The following is a 20,293-nucleotide window of genomic DNA, read 5'->3' on the forward strand; positions in this document are numbered from 1 at the left end:
CAAAAAACAAGTACTTGCAATTAGATTGCACTGTATTTTTTTAAATTGCAATATAAATGTTATTTAATGTTAAATAAAGTTTAATGAAAGGAGTGCAAATTGGTACTCAACATTTAAAAATATATTTTTATCAAAACATTCAATAAGTAATACACAAGAAGTCAGGTTAGATTATCTAAAAGGTGTAATCTAAAATATATTACATTACCGATTACAATTTTCATTATGTAATTTGTAATCAGTAAATAACTTTGTGAGGAACAGACTAACATATAAATCGTTATTCACTGTAAATCTTCCCCTCTGCTGTAGCCCTCATATCTCATTTGTGGTTCACATATATGGTGCTTCAAGAGGCCACATGACAGGTTTAACGTCCAACAATCCGATAATCTCAATGGGATCTTTGTTGTACCTTTTTCTAGTCATTTTTGGAGCTCAACAGCACCCATGTGTCCCCATGCCCTTTGTATGAAAAAGCAAAACAAAACAAAAAACTTGGGGCACTCTGCTAAACATAAAGTTTGGAACGATATGAGGGTGACACAAATAATATAACTTTTATTATTATTAAATGAAAATTATTCCTTTAAAGCACTACAATACATTGATTGTTTTCTAAGGGACAAGATAATAAAAAGATGTTTGCGATAGATGTATCAAAAAGCTAACTGGAACTTTTATTTTGAAGAGTGTGAAGTCTTATGGAGAGAATTTGTTAATATTGGTGTTTTATGGGGGCCTGGGTAGCTCAGCGAGTATTGACACTGACTACCACCCCTGGAGTCACGAGTTTGAATCCAGGGTGTGCTGAGTGACTCTAGCCAGGTAAAATATTGGTGTTTTATAAGCCATTATGAAAGCCTGATAGTGTTGATGTGAGAGCACAGTTCTGTGCATGTTTGTTTATGGTATTATGTGCAAATCTCTGATGGTATAACACAGTTTGTGATGTGATATATGAGCTGGTACTCGGCTCTGTCTCCAGTAGCCTGTGGTGTGAATCGTGCTGAGTGATTGTTGTCATTTTGGCATACAGAGAGACAAGCGTCCCTAGACCAAATATGGGAGGGGGGAACCGGGCCTGCGCCTCACTGTATTAATAGCAGCACGGTGCCGGATTGGACAGGTCCAACTAATGCAGATAAATCATCATTACAGAGGTGTGGGGGTGAGGGGATTTCTTTTGCAGTCAAGGGAAAAAAAGGGGCTTTCATTTGTGCCCAGTATCACTGTAAAGTCATTTATCATGCCAGCTGTTACACACCCAACCCCTCCACACCAATACCATCTCTCTCTTCTCTCATCTTCACACCCCATCCCCCTTTCCTCTCTTCTGCAGCAATGCCTTTGAGCTCTACCATCACTCAGATGGCAATGATAAACACCCTATTCCTATTATAGTCATGATGCATTTATTGCATGTTTCCGACATTATTTATAAAGGCTCTATTACAGAGTAATTCAGCTTGGCGCTGTGTTTAAAGACAACATGGCATTTGCAATGCATTTAACTTTTGTAATATGACATTTCACAGTGAAACAATGAATAATTAGAAGATAATTGCACTCATGGAAAACCTGGTAAGATCAGTACATTTTAAAATTACATTTTCCAGGCCTGGGAAAGTTGTGGAAATTTCTATATTAAATATAAATTTTTCTAGTTTTGCTTTTCCCAAACTTATTACTCAGCTAGATATTGCTGTTGTGTAGAGTGCAACTTGCTCGCAAGTAAGTGATGTTCAGTTTGTGAGGAAATTATTCTTTTGAGTCAGTCCTTTTCAATGATTTGTTCTAAAAGTCTCAAATTGTGAATTAATCTAAACCGATGAACCAAAACATTATGACCACTCACAGGTGAGGCAAATAATGCTGATAATCTCCTAACAAGGCCACATGTCAAGGTCTGGGTAGATTAGATGGTAAGTGAACAATCAGTTCTCGTAGTTAACGTGTAGAAATGGGCAGGAGTAAAGACCTGAGCTACTTTGACAAGTGCCAAATTGTTTTGGGCCAGAAGACTGGGTCAGAGCATCTCTGAAACTGCAAGGCATGTGGAGTGCTCCCGGTCAGCAGTGGTGAGTACCTACCGACAGTGGTCCGAGGAGGGACAAACCACAAACTGGCGACAGGGTGTTGGGTTCCCAAGGCTCATCGATGCGCAAGGGCAATGAAGGCTATCCCGTCTGGTCCAAACCAACAGGTCTACTATGGCACAAGTCACAGAAAATTGTAATGATGGTTACGGGAGGAATGTGTCACAACACAGTGCATCGCACCCTGCTGCTTATGGGGCTCCGTAGCCGCAGACCGGTCAGAGTGCCCATGATGACAATGGGCACGCGAGTGTTGAAACTGGACCGATGAGACCCGTTTTCTTTTACATCACGTGGACGGCGGTGTACATGTGTGGGAAGTGATGGCATCTGGATGCACTGTGGCGACAAGCCGGTGGAGGGAGTGTGATGCTCTGGGCAATGTTCTGCTGGGAAACCCTGGGTCTGGCCATTCATATGGACGTCAATTTGACACAAGCCATCTACCTAAACTTCGTAGCAGACCAGGTACACCCCTTCATGGCAATGGTATTCCCTGATGGCAGTGGCCTCTTTCTGCAGGATAATGCACCCTGCCACACTGCACACATTGTTAGGGAAAGGTTTGAGGAACATGATGAAGAATTCATGGTGTTGCCCTGGCCTCCAAATTCCCCAGATCTCAATCTGACTGAGCATCTGTGGGATGTGCTGGACCAACAAGTCCAATCCGTGGAGGCTCCACCTCGCAGCTTACAGGACTTGAAGGATCTGCTGCTAATATCTTGGTGCCAGATACCACAGGACACCTTCAGGGGTCTTGTAGGGTCCATGCCTCGGCAGGTTGGCGCTGTTTTGGCGGCAGGTGGAGGACCAACAGCATATTAACCATAATGTTTTGGCTCATCAGTGTAAATTGTTTTTGAAAGTCCATTTTCAGTTATCACAAACAACTGGAAAGGTCATGGAAATTCATTGAACAAAAAGAGTGGGAACCTTGTTTTATTAAGTAGGCTTTGATTGGATGTGAAATATGAAAAGTGATATTATTGGTTAATATTACAGTATATTTTCCACCCACATGGCCTTTGTTTCATCAGCAGAAAAAAAAAAAAAAAAAAAAAGAAAATATATATATATATATATATATATATATATATATATATATATATATATAAAATTTGTGGTGGAGAAAGTTATTACATATTGTTGAAGGGTTATGGAAATACTTTTTTTCCTCATTCAATAATTTTTATTCCATGTTATCTTTAATCATGGAAAGCAGTCACTAACAGTCACCATCTCTTTAAATTACTGGCAAGAACAATTCAGCTTGATGCAATCAAACGAGGTACAATGAAAGTACGTTTAATAAATGTGGAGGTATGAAATTGCTTTGGAAACACTGTTCTAGTGGTCTAGAGTTTGATTTACCGCCATTATGGGCAATGCTTCTGCTTTTTATTGTGTTCTCAAAATTATTTATTGAATCGTTAGGATAGTTACATTCAGCGCCTACATCCTGTGGGTGCCTGTTCACATTAATCTTATTTAACAAATATTCTTTGTGCAAGAGGCATTACTTTGATAGAAGACTGGATTTAACTCTATACTGAAGTGGCTTTGCTTGGATAGAGCATTTCTTCAGCTACATTTGGCTTTTTATGTTTGCTATTTATTTATTTCCTCTATGTTTTTGCTGTTTTATTAAATTAAAGAGTTTTCTAAATACTTTTAAAAAATTGTTTTGTTTTGCCATGTCTAGGTTCTTCAGCCTGGAAATGGAGATTATACAGTTTGTCCTGACACCTCACACATCGATTTTTCTCCTAGATTTCGTCTGCCACATGGACGCTGATCCATCACTGTTCTTATTAAATTTACGCTTTGATCTACACACAAACACAAACAGCAAAGGTATAGGGCAAACTGGGGCTAGTTGTCACATGGGAAAGTTGTCACAAGGGCTATATTTCAGGAACTACTGTATAAGGGTTTGAGTCAAAAGTTCAATAACACAAATGTGTTTTCTCTAGCAATAGTTTTACATTGAATGATACCTTTTTTGCTCTTTTACTCTTTAAAGTGTAGGGCTTTACTGGTTGTTTAGATCAGTGTTACTATCAGAAATAATTAATAATTATTTCTGTAGACATTCATTAATATTTAAATTAATTAATTGAATCTAACTCATTAAAACCTCATATGGGGCTCCAGTAAATGTAGTGTGCTATGTTTAGGAGCAAGTTTGGTTATTAGCAACAATTAATAATTATCAAAGATAATTATTAATTATTAAAATCAATAGAACATTGATGAGAATCAATGTTAGCTTTTCTAATCCTTTAAATCAACAATTATCAAAGATAATTGTTAATTGTTAACATCGATGAAACATTAATTAAAATTAACACTAGCTTATTGATCATTCAAATTCAACAACCATCAAAGATAATTATCAATAGAATATTAATAAGGATTAACATTGACGGGGCACCACCCTGGAATCAGGGACTAATAACCAAATAGTAAAACAGTCTCAATATTAGATTGTTTTCTTAGGAAAATTGACATCCGAAGAATATCGATTTTCGGGGAAAAAAACAATGAATGAAGGTTTGAATCCGAGCACTGACATCCCGTCAGCATGACACAGGTGTATGCAAAACAAACCAAAACACTTCTCTTTGTAATATAAACAAAGTTTATTTATGCAGTAATATCAATTAATAATTAATACAATGCAGTCAATAAACTTCCGAATTACATACAAACTAAACAGTGATATGATTAGATATGGAAATAAAATAATCCTATAACACATAAGGTGTGTGTGTGGGTGTGTGTGTGGGTGTGTGGTTAGTACGAGAGAGAGAGAGAGAGAGAGAGAGAGAGAGATGATTAAGTGACAGCTCTAAAGCCGATTTCGCGATAGTGGGAGAGAAAGCAGCTGTGTTTATCACTCAGAGACGCAGTGGACGGCTCGTAAAAGTCCCGCGTTCTTTGACTCTTTAATGGATAAACTCAGTTTGCCTGTCTCACCCGCGATGGCGAAATTGCACAACAGTCCAATTTGGTTGGACCACAATACAGCAAAACAAATTTGTAATAATTAATACCCTGAGTATTTATAATGAGCAGACATGGCGGTCCGTAAACTGTACAACAAAAACCTTAAAACACAAGAATAACACACTATAATATTCTATCTCTGCCCAGACATAAACCTCTTACTTGAATCGCAGGAGGACACAGGTAGAATGTGTTTTCCTCCGTCCTTTAACTCTGACCCGGTTCCTTGAGACTCGGGTGATGACGGGAGGCCCTTTCCTCGCTCTGTCGGCGGGCGGTACGGCTGTTGATTCTCGGCGGGCTGGCGGAGAACTCAGAAATGTCGACTTGATTGAAGATGGAAGAGAAATCTTTAATCTCTTCACTTCTGTAGGCAAACAGATGAAGATGCGAACTGCTCGGCGGTCTCCTTTGGATCCGTTAGAGTGTTCGGTTGAACACAGAGTAATCTCAACTCGTCCAGCGAGATGGAGATTGTATGGCTACAGTTTCAAGTCGGATGTTACTTCCTTGTGCCACGAGGTTGCACCGGAGAGCAGCGAAAAGCTGCGTCCACACGCTACAAACAAAGTCGCTGGCAGCAAATCACGAAAGCATTTCAGAGGTATTTCAACTCCTGATGATGTCATGGTTTGAGGTGACGTTCTGTTGTGTGCCTCATCCAATAGGAGTTGAGAGTTCGATCCTTTAGTGAGCAAGGCTTCATGGATTTGTAGTCTGTTTTGGACTCCCTTTGTTTGATTTTGGCGCGATTTTTATCAGTAAGATTTACGACTTGGAATGTGGGGGCTTGAGTTAGGTTTTTACGACTGTGTTAGGCCTGCCTTTGTCTTTTATCTGAATACATGAGGCCCAACAAAAGTTTGTTGACAACTCTATATTAAGCTATTTAAAGTCAGATAACCATTCTGACAACATACCCCAGAGTGTGACTACCTGCCCAGCTATTGGGGTTAATGTGTATTCAGTAATCTGTATCTTTTTCCTGTGCAAGAACAGTGAAAATGTTCAATAGCTTTTTGGTTTCCAAGACTTAAGGGAATGTGTCTATGCAGGAATAAACCTACCATGAGAAATATTCTCTGGAGGAAAAAGTGTGACAGTTAGGCCCTGTCTCCCCTACACACATTTTGAAATGCCATCTTACGAGCTTGAGCCAGGCGTGGATCTTAGTGCTATCCGGCAAGGATTGTGAACAGATCTTCGGAGGTACCCACACACTTACAAAAAACAAACAGCGCCCACACAAGTACGAACACAAACTCATACCCTCAGACAGCATGAGTGTAGATTTGCAGCCCTTAAGAGTCCACTCACAATAAAATCATATTTGTTTCTCTTTCCCTCATCTGTGCCTCCTTGAGGGAATTCTGAAATATCATAGGATGGTTCATTCGGTCAGGCTGCTCTGTAAAAGGGCTAAAAGATTACCCATGTGACTGTGCGCTTGTGGTGTGCCTGTTATCCAGCTTTAGCGATGAACTGAGCATTTCAAGCTGCAAACGGTCATGTTCGGGGCAACTTGACCCTTCTCTTACCTCACAGCTGTCGACCACTGGGAATGAGATTGGATGAGTCGGACAGCATAGACCACTCTAGCAGACTTTTAACTTCGACAGATTGTGTGTGCATATGTGTGTGTTAGGGAAGCAATGCTCAATTTCTCACTTTTTATGCACCTGCTCTCTTATAAATAAATGTTCTGCAGTGGTTTGTTTGGTGCCAAGAACCTTCTTATCAGCAATCAGTTTTTGCTGTCGAGGGTTCATGAGATGCACATATGGTTTTTGGAGATCAAGAAAGTTGATATTAAATTATACCTTCTTTGTATGCATATTGGTTCTAGTTGTCATCTGTTAACAGGGAAGAGTGAAGTGCTCCTGGGTTCTTTGAAACACCAGTGCTAGATGATTTTCCATGAACCATGGAACTTAAAAAGTTTCCTCTAAAGGATCTTGAAGACTTTTCCCTTTGGCACCACATTAATTTTAGAGGTTATCCGTTGGCCTATGGCCTCTTAGGAACTAAATGATCTCCTATGACATCATAGGAACTTAAAAAGGTACTGTAATGGCATCATAGGAATTTGAAAAGGCTTTGTAATTACATCATAATAACTTAAAAGGGTTATGTGACATCAAAGGAACTTTAAAGGTTTTGTGGCATCATATAAATTGGTAACACTTTACAATAAGGTTCCATTCGTTAACATTAGTTAATGAAATAGGTATCATGAACAGACAATTAACAATATATATATTTTTACAGCATTTATTAATCTTTGTTAATTTAAGTTAATAAAAATACTATTGCTCATTGTTAATTCACGTTAGTTCATGGTGCATTAACTAATGTTAAAAAAACACAACTTTTAATTTTAAAAATGTATAACTATATGTTGAAATTAACATGAACAAAGATTAATATATATATTGTTCATTGTTAGTTCATGTTAACTAATGTTAACAAATGAAACCTGATTGTAAAGTGTTATCTATTAATTTTAAATAGGTTCTGTGATGACAACATTGGAACTTAAAGGTCTCCCATGCAGGAACTGGCCAGACTCAACCTTGCTTAGCTTCAGTGGGCAACCGGTCTGGATCTACAGGGCGATATGGCTGCTGGTCATATGCTTGCCTGATAAAGAAACAGTAACAATAACCTCATTGCTGATATTTAAAATTGAGTATTTATTAAATTGAAGGCATGTGTGCTTTCTTAATTTTTCATTCATTATTTAAATAGAAAAATCGTGTTATAAATGCATGCATAAAACATAAAACAACAGGCTTTTGAGGTATATCTCTATATCATCATTACATTGGCATCATAGGAATTTGTTTGGAAGTTTTTGAGGACTTTTTTGCTCTGACATCATAGGACGTATTAATGGTTCTTATATGGCATTATATGAACTTGCCCTGCCATCTCTCTCTTTTTCTCTCATGTCTGTGCCATATTTCACAATCTGCAAATGGTGCTATTTTAACGGGTTGAAGAATGGCAACCATATACCGCTCCACATCATCCTAAATGTAATTCGATGTGCATAATCAGAAATTTGTTACACATCACATTTTATAATATGGCAATATTATAACAGTAAGTGGTTGGCAGCACTTGACCAGAACAGACACAGATGGCAGCAGCTTCCTCACCCAGCTCAGGTGATTATAGAGACAGATTTTGTGAGATTATAAAAGCACCATAAAAAAATCTGATCATCTTGGTAAGGAAAAAAAAAAATGAATTTTCAAATGATGTAGTGTAAAAAAGCTTGTAGAGGGGGAATACAGGGTTAGAGAGATTTCTGGGAACTCAATTTGTATAATTTTTTATGAAAGGCAGAAACCTGTTTGAGTTCTGGCCACGGTTCAACACTGATAGCATTAAACGGACCAGTTTTATTTCTAACTTTATTCCACTTCTACAAACACTCCCTGTAGTTTTTAATGAATTATTTGACACCATTGACCTGGAAACGGAAAGGTTTCTATGTGTGCTAAGATGCACATTTGTATATAAAATATATAGTAGATTTTTTTGTGTGTGTATGTGTGTGTGTCCGGTATTACAATTCTATCTCCTTCCCTAGCTTCATGTGCTGAGACAACTATAAAAAGCGTAAACACTGTGGCTCTGGGGCACTATCAAAACATTGCCCTGTTTGAATGGCCCAACATAGCAATTTGTTCAGCTAGTGGAGTTAGAGTTAGGGTGGGACTACCTGTTTGTCTTAACAATGGTAGATACTTGAAAACAGTCTTTATATAAAAAAAAGTAGTGGCGCTAACATTTTTCATTGTGTTGTTGTTCTTCAAGTTGCTCAAAATCTTCTGTTGTTTCTTATGATCTCTTCTAGTGGGAGGAAGTCAGTGGTTATGACGAGAACCTCAACACCATCCGAACATACCAGGTATGCAACGTCTTTGAATCCAACCAGAACAACTGGCTGCTCACCACATTCATCGCTCGGCGTGGAGCTCAACGCATCTACGTGGAGATGCGGTTCACCGTCCGAGACTGCAGCAGCATCCCTCGGGTTCCTGGATCCTGCAAGGAGACCTTTAACCTCTACTACTACGAGACAGACTCTGTGATCGCCACCAAGGGTACAGCTTTCTGGATGGAAGCTCCGTATCTGAAAGTGGACACCATCGCAGCAGATGAGAGCTTCTCACAGGTGGACTTTGGTGGCAGGTTGATGAAAGTGAACACAGAAGTGCGGAGTTTTGGTCCACTGTCCAAAAATGGCTTTTATTTGGCATTTCAGGACTATGGCGCGTGCATGTCTCTGCTGTCTGTGCGTGTGTTTTATAAGAAATGCCCCAGCGTGGTGCAGAACTTTGCAATATTTCCCGAAACTATGACGGGAGCAGAGAGCACCTCACTTGTGATCGCTCGAGGGATGTGCATCCCGAACTCGGAGGAAGTGGATGTACCAATAAAGTTGTACTGTAATGGTGATGGGGACTGGATGGTTCCGATTGGGAGCTGCACCTGCAAGGCTGGTTTCGAGCCGGACAATGGGAACGTCTGTCGAGGTAAGAGTTCAGGTTTAAAATGGGATTGATTTTGAGCTTACTAAATATGTGTAATTATTGTTATATTTGTAAACTAATCTTGTTTTAGGTAGTGGGGAATGTGTTGAGGTTTTGTTTAACAAGCTTTTTTGCAGCAAATTAATTGGATCCCACTTGGTTTTCAGCACCCCTGCTGATAGACAAGCTTTGACAAGCATTAAATATAGTTTATGTTGGATAGTGCTGGTTTGGTGCCAGTCTAGATAGTGGAGCATAGCCCTGCTGTTCACCAGCAAAACTTTGCTGCTAAAGCTGGTTGACCCAAGTGGTCTTGCTGGTTAATCTAGTTAAGAAGACTGGCAGGGACAATATGCTGGGCACCATCATACAAAACACATGTTTGTCTCAGGACAGTTCTGCAGTAATTTGGACTAATAAACTACCACTAGTCTGAGTTGTGAGAAGATCAGCTTTTTCATATTTGAGAAGATTTTTGAGCAGCAGATGTTTCAATTTGAGAAGATTTACTTTGGATTAATATGATTGTGTGGATGTGTGTCTGAAAGTGAGAGATAGTGAGGTGGAGAAAGGGGTTTGGGTAAAAGTTGAATATGTTGTTCTTCATTGTTGATCAGCCAGTGGTAACACAGAAGCTATATTGTAGCAACCAGCAGGATTGGATACTGAGAACTGATTTTATTAGAGAAAAAAACAGAATCAAATGATTTTTATGACTTTCTGTATAAACACCTTTTGCAAGAATCCATTCTGTTAAAATAATAAATTATCTCATCTTAGTAACAGGATGTGGCAGTAAACCATTATGAATTCCATATAGGTCCCCCTCAATGTCTATGGTAGTTACAGATCTGGTTTGTAGTATCTGAGCTGATTCAGAATGCCATCACATACACATACAGATTCTCTTTCATTCCTGCATTTAGCCACTCTCTTTTCATGCACACAATCATATGCTACTGTCAAGGTCTGTGATTGGCTGATTTGGCCCTCACTCAAGGCCAGTGCCATATTGGCTCCCTCAGGACCAAATGTGTTGAGAGACGATAAGATTGATTGACAGCAATCTGTCTCGATCAGAAAACAGATATGGCTCTTGATTTTGGTCTGGCTACTCTTTTAGGAGTTGCTACACCTTTTAGGAGCACAGGTGGTGGTTTGTTGAGTTCATTGGCATCCTCAGGCAAGGTCTTCTTATCAATCTAGAGATGGACATTGTAGTCCCCTTTTAAATAACTCTTTCAGACTCAAATCCAGGAATCATGTATTGCTCAGAAGTTGCTCTTTCATAGCTCAGGAGACTTGGAGATCTCAGTTGTGTTTCATATAAGTATGATTTTTTTCTCAGATGTTTCACCTGAAGTGTCCATTTGCGCTCCATTTAATCTAATTTCTTTCAAGTAGAATCAGTTGAGATATTAAATACTTTTCCTTCTGGCAATTGATATATTAAAGATTTTTCCATCCCCTGGGATGTGCTCTGAAATGTATAGTGATCTGGGAGTGATAAAGTCGTCAATCTTTGAAGATTAAAGATTGTTGAGGTTTTGTTAGGTGCAGTGTCTGGTATAAACTCATTAAACAGTATGTGCGACTGTCTGGCGGATGTGGCCACAGTTTTTAAAAGCCACAACGTTAGCGGATTAATGATTTTGCACACAGAAAGTCACCACTAATTAATGCGGCTTTGATCTGCAGGTTCCCATAAAGGCTTTTGATGGGGTAGTATATTGCAGTCTGAACATAGACACACAAAGACACGCACATGTGCATTCTTATAAAGTTGCCATAAATGCCTCAGAGCTGATTTTACCAGCCCAGACAACCTGGTGTAATAAGTATCCTTCAGTGTTCATTAGTTTATTTTTGTTTATGCCCGTCTGGTACCAAACCGCCCCACCTTCCTCCTTCTCTTTGGTTTTCTCTTTTCTCATTGGTCGATTTCGACCCAGAGAGGGTGATTAGAGTTTGATTAGAGTATTTGGTCTTGGGTTTAATAAAAGTGTCTAAGCTGTTATCAGTGTGTCTCATAGGAACTTCAGCATTTTGTCTTTATCTGTTGTCTTTATCCCTCTGGCTGTGTTTGAAATGAAACACTGGCTTACTGCTTATTGCATACTACGCAGTATACACTGTATACTGCCTACTATTTATTTTAATTTTATTTTTTTAAATAGGACTGTATGTGAAATCATGCATTATGCAACAATTAACATTTCAAACAGTAGCAGGTAGGGATGGGACGGTATGAGGTTCACGATTCGATTTAATCTTGATTTGATATAATAAGACTTAAATGACAAAATATTACAGAAATGTTTGTATTTTCTGGAAAAATATAATGTTAGAGCAAAATGCTTATTATAAATTCTCATCAAAATAAAGTTCTTTAATACACAAAATAAATGCTTAAAGTTTAAATAAGAGATTCTCATATACCTTTCTCTATAAAAAAAGATCACAAACAAATAAGCTTTTTGTGGGCTACATTCAAGCTGATCAGATGAGGAACAAGCAATAGAACTGAACAAAACCAGAAAAAAGTATGTGAAAGTGTGTTTAATATATCTATATCTATATCTATATCTATATCTATCTATCTATCTATCTATCTATATATATATATATACACTACACTACTGTTCAAAAGTTTGGGGTCACTTGCCTGAAATGTTTCTCATGATCTTAAAAACTTTTTGATCTGAAGGCGTATGATTAAATGTTTGAAATTAGTTTTGTAGACAAAAATATAATTGTGCCAACATATTAATTTATTTAATTACAAAACTAAAATTTTAAGTTTTTGAAATGGATGACTTATTAATTAAGAAAAGCAGCCACTAAGTGCCCAGCATATAGATGGGAACTCCTTCAATACTGTTTAAAAAGCATCCCAGGGTGATACCTCAAGAAGATGGTTGAGAAAATGCCAAGAGTACATTTCTGCTAAATCTAGGCAAAGTGTGGCCACTTTGAAGATGCTAAAATATAACATACAGTAGTTTTGATTTATTTTGGATTTTTTTAGTCACAACATAATTCCCATATTTCCATTTCTATTATTCCATAGTTGTGATGACTTTACTATTATTCTAAAATGTGAAAAAAATAAAATAAAGAATGAGTAAGTGACCCTATACTTTTGAACGGTAGTGTATATATAATTTGTTTTTCATCATTATATAATCAAAGTTTTACTTTGTAAAAATACAGAAATTCTACATTATATTAATTAAGATTATATCATGAAACTGTATGTATATTAGGGATGTAGCGGTTTTTAAGGTTTCACAATATATCTCAGTTTTAAAACGGACGGTTATCATACCGTTGAAATCTTATCATTGACGGTTTTGAATGAATATAAAGACAGATTTTTTCAGAACTTTTCTAAAATCCAAATCACTTTAATTAAGACAGAATCGGTGACATTTACACAGCATCATATAAACTTGGTGAGATAAAATAAATCTTTAAATTGCGCCTTCCTCATGTTGCATTTGACTGTCACTTAAAGGTGACATGCAGGTGTTACGAGCCAGCGCATCACAAGCACATCAGAAGTCCAGCACGAGCGGAGCGCAGCATGAGTGCAGTATGAGCGCATCATACAGAGATATCCGAGCCTGAACCTTTATTTCTGCCACCACAGAGGTTGAAGTATGCTGTCTGGGATTACTTGGCTATATAAAAGACCCACGAAGCACCATCAATGTTGATGGTTACCCATTCTGTAAAGTTTATTGCCAAAAAATATCAGCTCAGGCAGGAAACACTTCAAACCTTAAGCACCATCTCCGTGAGCACCATCCCATGGAATTTGCAGAAATTAATATAAGTGGAAATACAGTATACAGGATAATAAATTATAGCCTCTGTTGAAAAACAAAAAACAAAACACCAGATTCAGTGTAGTTTTACATGATTTGTAATGACTAGTTAGGCTACAGTTATGTTCATGCTTTCTGTCACATTCACAAATGCAGCAAATGGATTTAAGACCTCGTTCAACATTACAGTGTTCCAACTGTTTGTTCATTTGCCTTAGTGCAGTGCAACAGTAGGCCAACAATGTGTTTGATAATACTAATAATATGTTTTATTTGTAAAACATAGGTCTAAATAGGGTTTACAAAGTGCATGGCTTTTGGTGTTCATGAAATTGCCATGCATGCAAGAAATTGACAGTGAAACTGTGGCAGAAAATAGACAATATTGAACAAAATGGCAATAAATAAACTGCACATGAATAATATATTTTCAATAATATATTAAACTAAATCACAAATGCAACAAATTACTGAACGCGTGCAAATGCATATTTGAAGTGTTAATCTGGGCGATAATCATTACAAATGATTACAATTCAATTTCATAAATCATAAAATAACAATAACAAAATATTTTTAGTTATAATCATCTGACTCCTGTACATACTGAAAAAAAAAATGTTATTAATGTTTTACCTGTTTGTGATTTATTTTATTTTTTTCCTTTCTTTTGTTTTTACCTTGTTGGATTAAGAAAGTGTCCTGATGTTCAAGATCAAAAATTAAAGGATTGAAGTTGAAGAAATCCACAATAAAGTTCAAGAATTGGTTATAACTGAAATATGTATCCGTTTATCAGAAATAGCCTATTTCATAACCAAATATTGAACTGCTTTTAATATTATCAATGCACCTCAATACCGTAATACCGTGGTAGTTTTTGTGATGGTTATCATACCGTGAAAATGTCATACCATTACACCCCTAATATATAGATATATTCCACTTTCTTTTTACTTTTTTTTATCTGACTATAAAGGAAAGGATATTAAGACACATTATTCAATGAAAGTGGAGTGTGCCTCATCTTTGATGGACACACATTACACGGAGGAAATTATCCATTTAAATCTCAAGCACTTTTCATCAAAACAAAGCGATTTTCTAGTTATTCCAGTATTTTCATTTCTAAAAGCTAAATTCAAGCACTATAAGGACCTTGTGTGAATACATTAGGGGTATAATCAAGCGATAGAGAGATTAATATGTTTGAAGGGTAATTTCATTTAAGATCACATGGACAGAAAACAGTGTTGCAATTTTCAATTTCGAGTTATTCCACAATATGGTTTGTCATTTGTTTGGTTCACAATATATCAAAATTTGATATATTGTCCCATACCTAGTAGCACATTGTTGTCACATTACTTGGTTAAATTATCTCATTGCAAGCTTATTTATTTCAGTGAATAGTGTCAATTTATCATGTCTGAAATAAATGAAATTAATTATGTTGGCATGAAGAGTCAAGCGTAAGCTTTCAAGCTACATCTACCAAACTTAGAACAGACCATCAGACTGTTCCTACTCAAGTTGCTATGTCTTTTCTAACTCATTCTTTATTATAATTTTTTTTTTTTTTTTTTTTTTCACAATTTAGAATAATAGTAAAGTCATTAAAACTATGGAATAACATAAATGGAACTATGGGAATTATGTTCAAAACTGTGTTATATTTTAGCATCTTCAAAGTGATCCTTCCCTTTGCCTAGAATTTTCAGAAATGTACTCTTGACATTTTCTCAAACAACTTCTTTAGGTATCACCCTGGGATACTTTTTAAACAGTATTGAAGGAGTTCCCATCTATATGCTGGGCACTTATTGGCCCAATTTTATTTTTACTTATTTTTTTTTTTTTAATTACATTTTAGATTTATAAAATCTAAATAAATTAATATGGTGGGACAATTATATTTTTGTCTACAAAACTAATTTTAAACATTTAAGCATACGCATTCAGATCAAAAGATTTTCAAGAAACATTTTGGTCAAGTGTTTCAAAACTTTTGACTGGTAGTGTACATTGACAGAATGTTAAAACAGGCCAAGGCCACGTCCACACTAATATGTTTAAGTTTGAAAACTCCATTTTAGTTTCCAAAAGTCATCATTTTCCAAAATGTGCACTTATGGAGAGTGTTCTCAAAAGTCTCAGTTTTCAGTGGAGGAAAACTCCACTATGCAAAAATCCAAACGTAAACCACCCAAGGCCTTTAACCTGCTTTAAAGGGTCACAAAACCCCCTGTTTCAGCACAGATGAGTTTTCACCACAGTTTCAAAAAATGCCAGCCAAATTGGGCGTGGTCAGCAGCGGAGTGGAGGGGAGAAGGGGAAGTGAACACAGTGGGCAAATTCCAATCGAAAGTGATCATCCCTATGCCCTACTCACTACGAAAGACAGAACTTTTGATGTGGGCACTCTGAAAAGAGCATGGCATTGCAGTTTAAATTTAGCCTTCACTAAAATTCTTGTGAAAGGCTCTTTGTGAAAAAGTTAACTTTTTTACTTTTGTTTTGAACAACCTTTAGAGTGGCATCCCCTTCCTGAAGTGCCCTTCAAAGGCTCAAAAATGCAGTTTGGAAAACACCCGTCACTCAGGTTTATTTCACTAATACATCAAAGATTCAGCAAACTGATTGTAACAAAATGCACAAATAAATTATACACTGTAAGCACACAATGCATTACACAGAAACACACTGGTCATTTTACAGTATATCTGTAATTTAATGCGCAAATTAATATGTGAATGATTTTTAAATTGTAAATACATTTTGAGACTTATTCTAAGACTTTGATTCACAAATATAAGTGCTTAGATCGGTTAAGACATTCACATTAAGGATGGACAGATCGATAGCGTTTGTGTCAGAGTATCTGTATCAGTCACTTACCTGACGAAAGTATTTCAATACTGGTGGGTACAAAATTGACAAAGGCAAAAAGTGGTAGGGATGTGTCCCATCCATCCTAACCATAAATTACACCTATGGAAATAGTACTCACAGTATGGTGCTGTGCTATTCTGACACAGTCTCTCTCTTTCTATCTTTCTCACTCTGTCACTGACTTTCCCTAATTCACTCTGTATGCACACAACTAGGTTTGCTCTTTTGACCACGCTTGAAGGCAGTTCGAATAATCACTCTGTTTGTGTATAAGTGTCTACATATATGTATACGTGTGTGTGTGTACCAGTACTGCTATATTTCTTCATCCATGAATTTGAATTAGATCTTGCCCTCAGGGTGAGAGATGATGCCTGTCACCCGGAGTAAAATCAGCATATTAATAAAATAACTTCCCCCATTAGCCACAGCACTCGCACACCTCTACAGACCAGCAATGTTGGATCAGCTCAGTACTTTAGGTTTGCAGTATAAAGTGATTTAGGCTTTTGCCACTGGACGAGGTTGAGAGCAGAGAGGTTGTCTGTATTCCACCAGCATGAGTTTCCAAACTGTGACAGAGGGGTGAGAGGCCAGACGACCCCTCACAGGCTGCAGAATTGAGCAGAGATACACTCCCAGCAAGAGCTGTCTGAACTGACTCACACCTGGAGAGAGAGGAAAGGCTCTATACAAACACACACACAGACTGATAGACTTAGATAAACACGTGCAGCTTTATATACACACAAATAGACATAGACAAACATATACACACACAATCACAGACACACATACACATACACACACACACACACTCACAGATACATATAAACACACCTGCCACTTTATTAGGTACACATGTAGGAGCAGGAGCTTCAGTTAATGTTCACATCAACTATCAGAATGGGGAAAAAATGTGATCTCAGTGATTTAGACTGGCATGATTGTTGGTGCCAGTTGGGCTGGTTTGAGTATTTCTGTAACTGATGATCTCCTGGGATTTTCACGTACAACAGTCTCTAGAATTTACTCAGAATACTGCCAAAAAAAAACAAAAAACAAAAAATAAAAACATCCAGTTAGGGACAGTTCTGCGGATGGAAATACCTTGTTGATGAGAGGTCATCAAAGAATGGCCAGACTGGTTTGAACTGACAAAGTCTATGGTAACTCAGATAACCCCTCTGTACAATTGTGGCAAGAAAAATAGGTTGCCACTGTTTTGGCATCATGAGGGGGACCTACACAATATTAGGCAGGTGGTTTTAATGTTGTGGCTGATCGTTGTGTGTGTATATATATTATATGTATATATACACAGCTCTGGAAAAAATTATGAGACCACTGCAAAATTATCAGTTTCTCTGGATATACTATGTTTGAGTAAAATGAACATTTTTGTTTTATTCTATTAAGTACTGACAACATTTCTCCCAAATTCCAAATAAAATATTGTCATTTAGAGCAATTAATTGCAGAGAACAACAGCTGGTCTGAGCTGCTTGAATTTTTGCGCCAGGTGTGGTATAAAGTAACCCAACAGCAATGTGAAAGACTGGCAGAGAGCATGCCAAGACGCATGAAAGCTGTGATTGAAAATCAGGGTTATTCCACCAAATACTGATTTCTGAACTCTTCCTAAGTTAAAATATTAGTATTGTGTTGTTTAAAAATGAATATGAACTTGTTTTCTTCTGAAAACACTATCTTTTTTGTTATTTTGACCAGTTGTCATTTTCTGCAAATAAATGCTCTAAATGGCAATATTATTATTTGGAATTTGGGTGAAATGTTAGTAGTTATATAGAATATAGAATAATAAAAACAAATTAAAAAAAACAAAAAAAAACATTTTACTCAAACACATACTTATAAATAGTAAATCCAGAGAAACTGATTATTTTGCAGTGGTCTCTTCATTTTTTCCAGAGCTGTATACTATATATACTGGATATACACCGATGAGCCAAAACATTATGACCACCTGCTTAACATGCTGTTGGTCCTCCTCGTGCCACCAAAACAGCATCGACCCACCAAGGCATGAATTCTGCAAGACCCCTGAATGTGTCTTGTGGTATCTAGCACCAAGACATTAGCAGCAGATCCTTCAAATCCTGTAAGTTGCGAGGTGAAACCGCCATGGATCAGACTTGTTGGTCCAGCACATCTCACAGATGCTCAATCAGATTGAGATCTGGGGAATTTGGATGCCAGGGAAACACCTTGAACTTTTCATCATGTTCCTCAAACCTTTCCCTAACAATGTGTGCAGTGTGCCATGGCGCATTATCCTGCTGAAAGAGGCCACTGCCATCAGGGAATACCATTGCCATGAAGGAGTGTGCCTGGTCTGCAACGATGTTTAGGTAGGTGGCACGTGTCAAATTGATGTCCACATAAATGGCCAGACCCAGTGTTTCCCAGCAGAACATTGCCCAGAGCATCACACTACCTCCACCGGCTTATCGTCTTCCCACAGTGCATCCTGGTGCCATTACTTCCCCAGGTAAATGGCACACACATATATGGCTGTCCATGTGATGTAAAATAAAACAGTACTCATCGGACCAGGCGATCTTCTTCCACTGCTCCAAGGTCCCTATACAAAACACCACAACTATCTGAACTGTGTTTCGTGAACTGGCAGTGTGTGACGGGCAGACCGCTGTGTGCCTCATAGCCAGTGCACCAGGCCGTCACGTAACCTCCCCCAATGCTCTTATGAGCGTGGAATGGTCCTTCACGAACAAGTCGACTGCCCAACGATAGGGACAGGCTAGCCCAGCCGAGGCCTCTTTTCCTCTCTTTTTTCCCCAAAAAGTGTGGAATTTGTTAACCGACTGGGAGCCATAAGTGTCTGCAGCGGGGGGGTCCCTCCCAAGGGGAAGACAGTCTTCTTCCACTGCTCCAAGGTCCAGTTCTGATGCTCACGTTCTCATTGTAGGCGCTTTCGATGGTGGACTGGGGTTATCATGGACACTCTGACAGGTCTGCGGCTACGCAGCCCCATACGCAGCAGGGTGTGATGCACTGTGTTGTGACAAAATTTTCTGTTACTTGTACCACAGTAGACCTACTGTTGGTTTGGACCAGACGGGATAGCTTTCGTTACCCTCGCGCATCGATGAGCCTTGGGTCACCCAACACCTTGTCGCCGGTTTGTGGTTTGTCCCTGCTCGGACTACAGTTGGTAGGTACTCACCACTGCTGACCGGGAGCACCCCACAGGCCTTGCCGTTTCAGAGATGCTATGATCCAGTTGTCTGGCCATAACAATTTGGCCATTTTCAAAGTCACTCAGGTCTCTACTCCTGCCCATTTCTCCTGCAATCAACACGTTGACTACAGGAACTGATTGTTTGCTTACCATCTAATCTACCCAGCCCTTGACAGGTGGCCTTGTTAGGAGATGATCAATGATATTTGCTTCACCTGTGAGTGGTCATAATGTACATACAGTATATCAATTGTTTTTTGGTGTAATAGAAGTTCCACTGCTGAATAGTGGTGAAAAAATAAATAAAAATAAAATCACTGCATTCACTCACTGAACGATAACTTCACACCCAAAACTTTGCAGTGTGTACATGGCCAGTGTTTTTCTCTATCTCTCTTCCTCTTGCTTTTCCTCCACCTTTATGTTTGCCTGACTCTGTATGTCTCTTCTCTTTCACTTGCTCTGTTTGTATCTTTCTATCTCTATCATTTTCCCTCTGCTCTCACAGAAGTCATCAAGGACAGCAGTTTGAATAGTGAGTTTGCTTTAATGCCGGTTAATTACACATTTGAAGAGTGCAAACAAACCCTCCCCTCAGAAGTGACATTGCTCCATCTCTGTGATTTTTATGTTTACATCATGTACACCTGGGGCTAGATTCACAAAATGTTCTTAAGAAGAAAATTATTCTGA

General features: G+C 38.1%; 1 protein-coding gene across 1 annotated transcript in view; it reads left to right on the top strand.

Annotated features, from left to right (window-relative positions):
• LOC127443107 (ephrin type-B receptor 1-B) overlaps positions 1 to 20,293 on the top strand; it is a 412,296-nt gene that overhangs the window by 171,580 nt on the left and 220,423 nt on the right. The window contains exon 3 of the mRNA XM_051701623.1: positions 8,977 to 9,658. Coding sequence (XP_051557583.1) covers positions 8,977 to 9,658 — 682 coding nt within the window. The remainder of the gene's footprint in view (positions 1 to 8,976; positions 9,659 to 20,293) is intronic.

This window comes from Myxocyprinus asiaticus, chromosome 6 (assembly GCF_019703515.2).
Source record: "Myxocyprinus asiaticus isolate MX2 ecotype Aquarium Trade chromosome 6, UBuf_Myxa_2, whole genome shotgun sequence".
Taxonomy (NCBI): Eukaryota; Metazoa; Chordata; class Actinopteri; order Cypriniformes; family Catostomidae; genus Myxocyprinus; species Myxocyprinus asiaticus.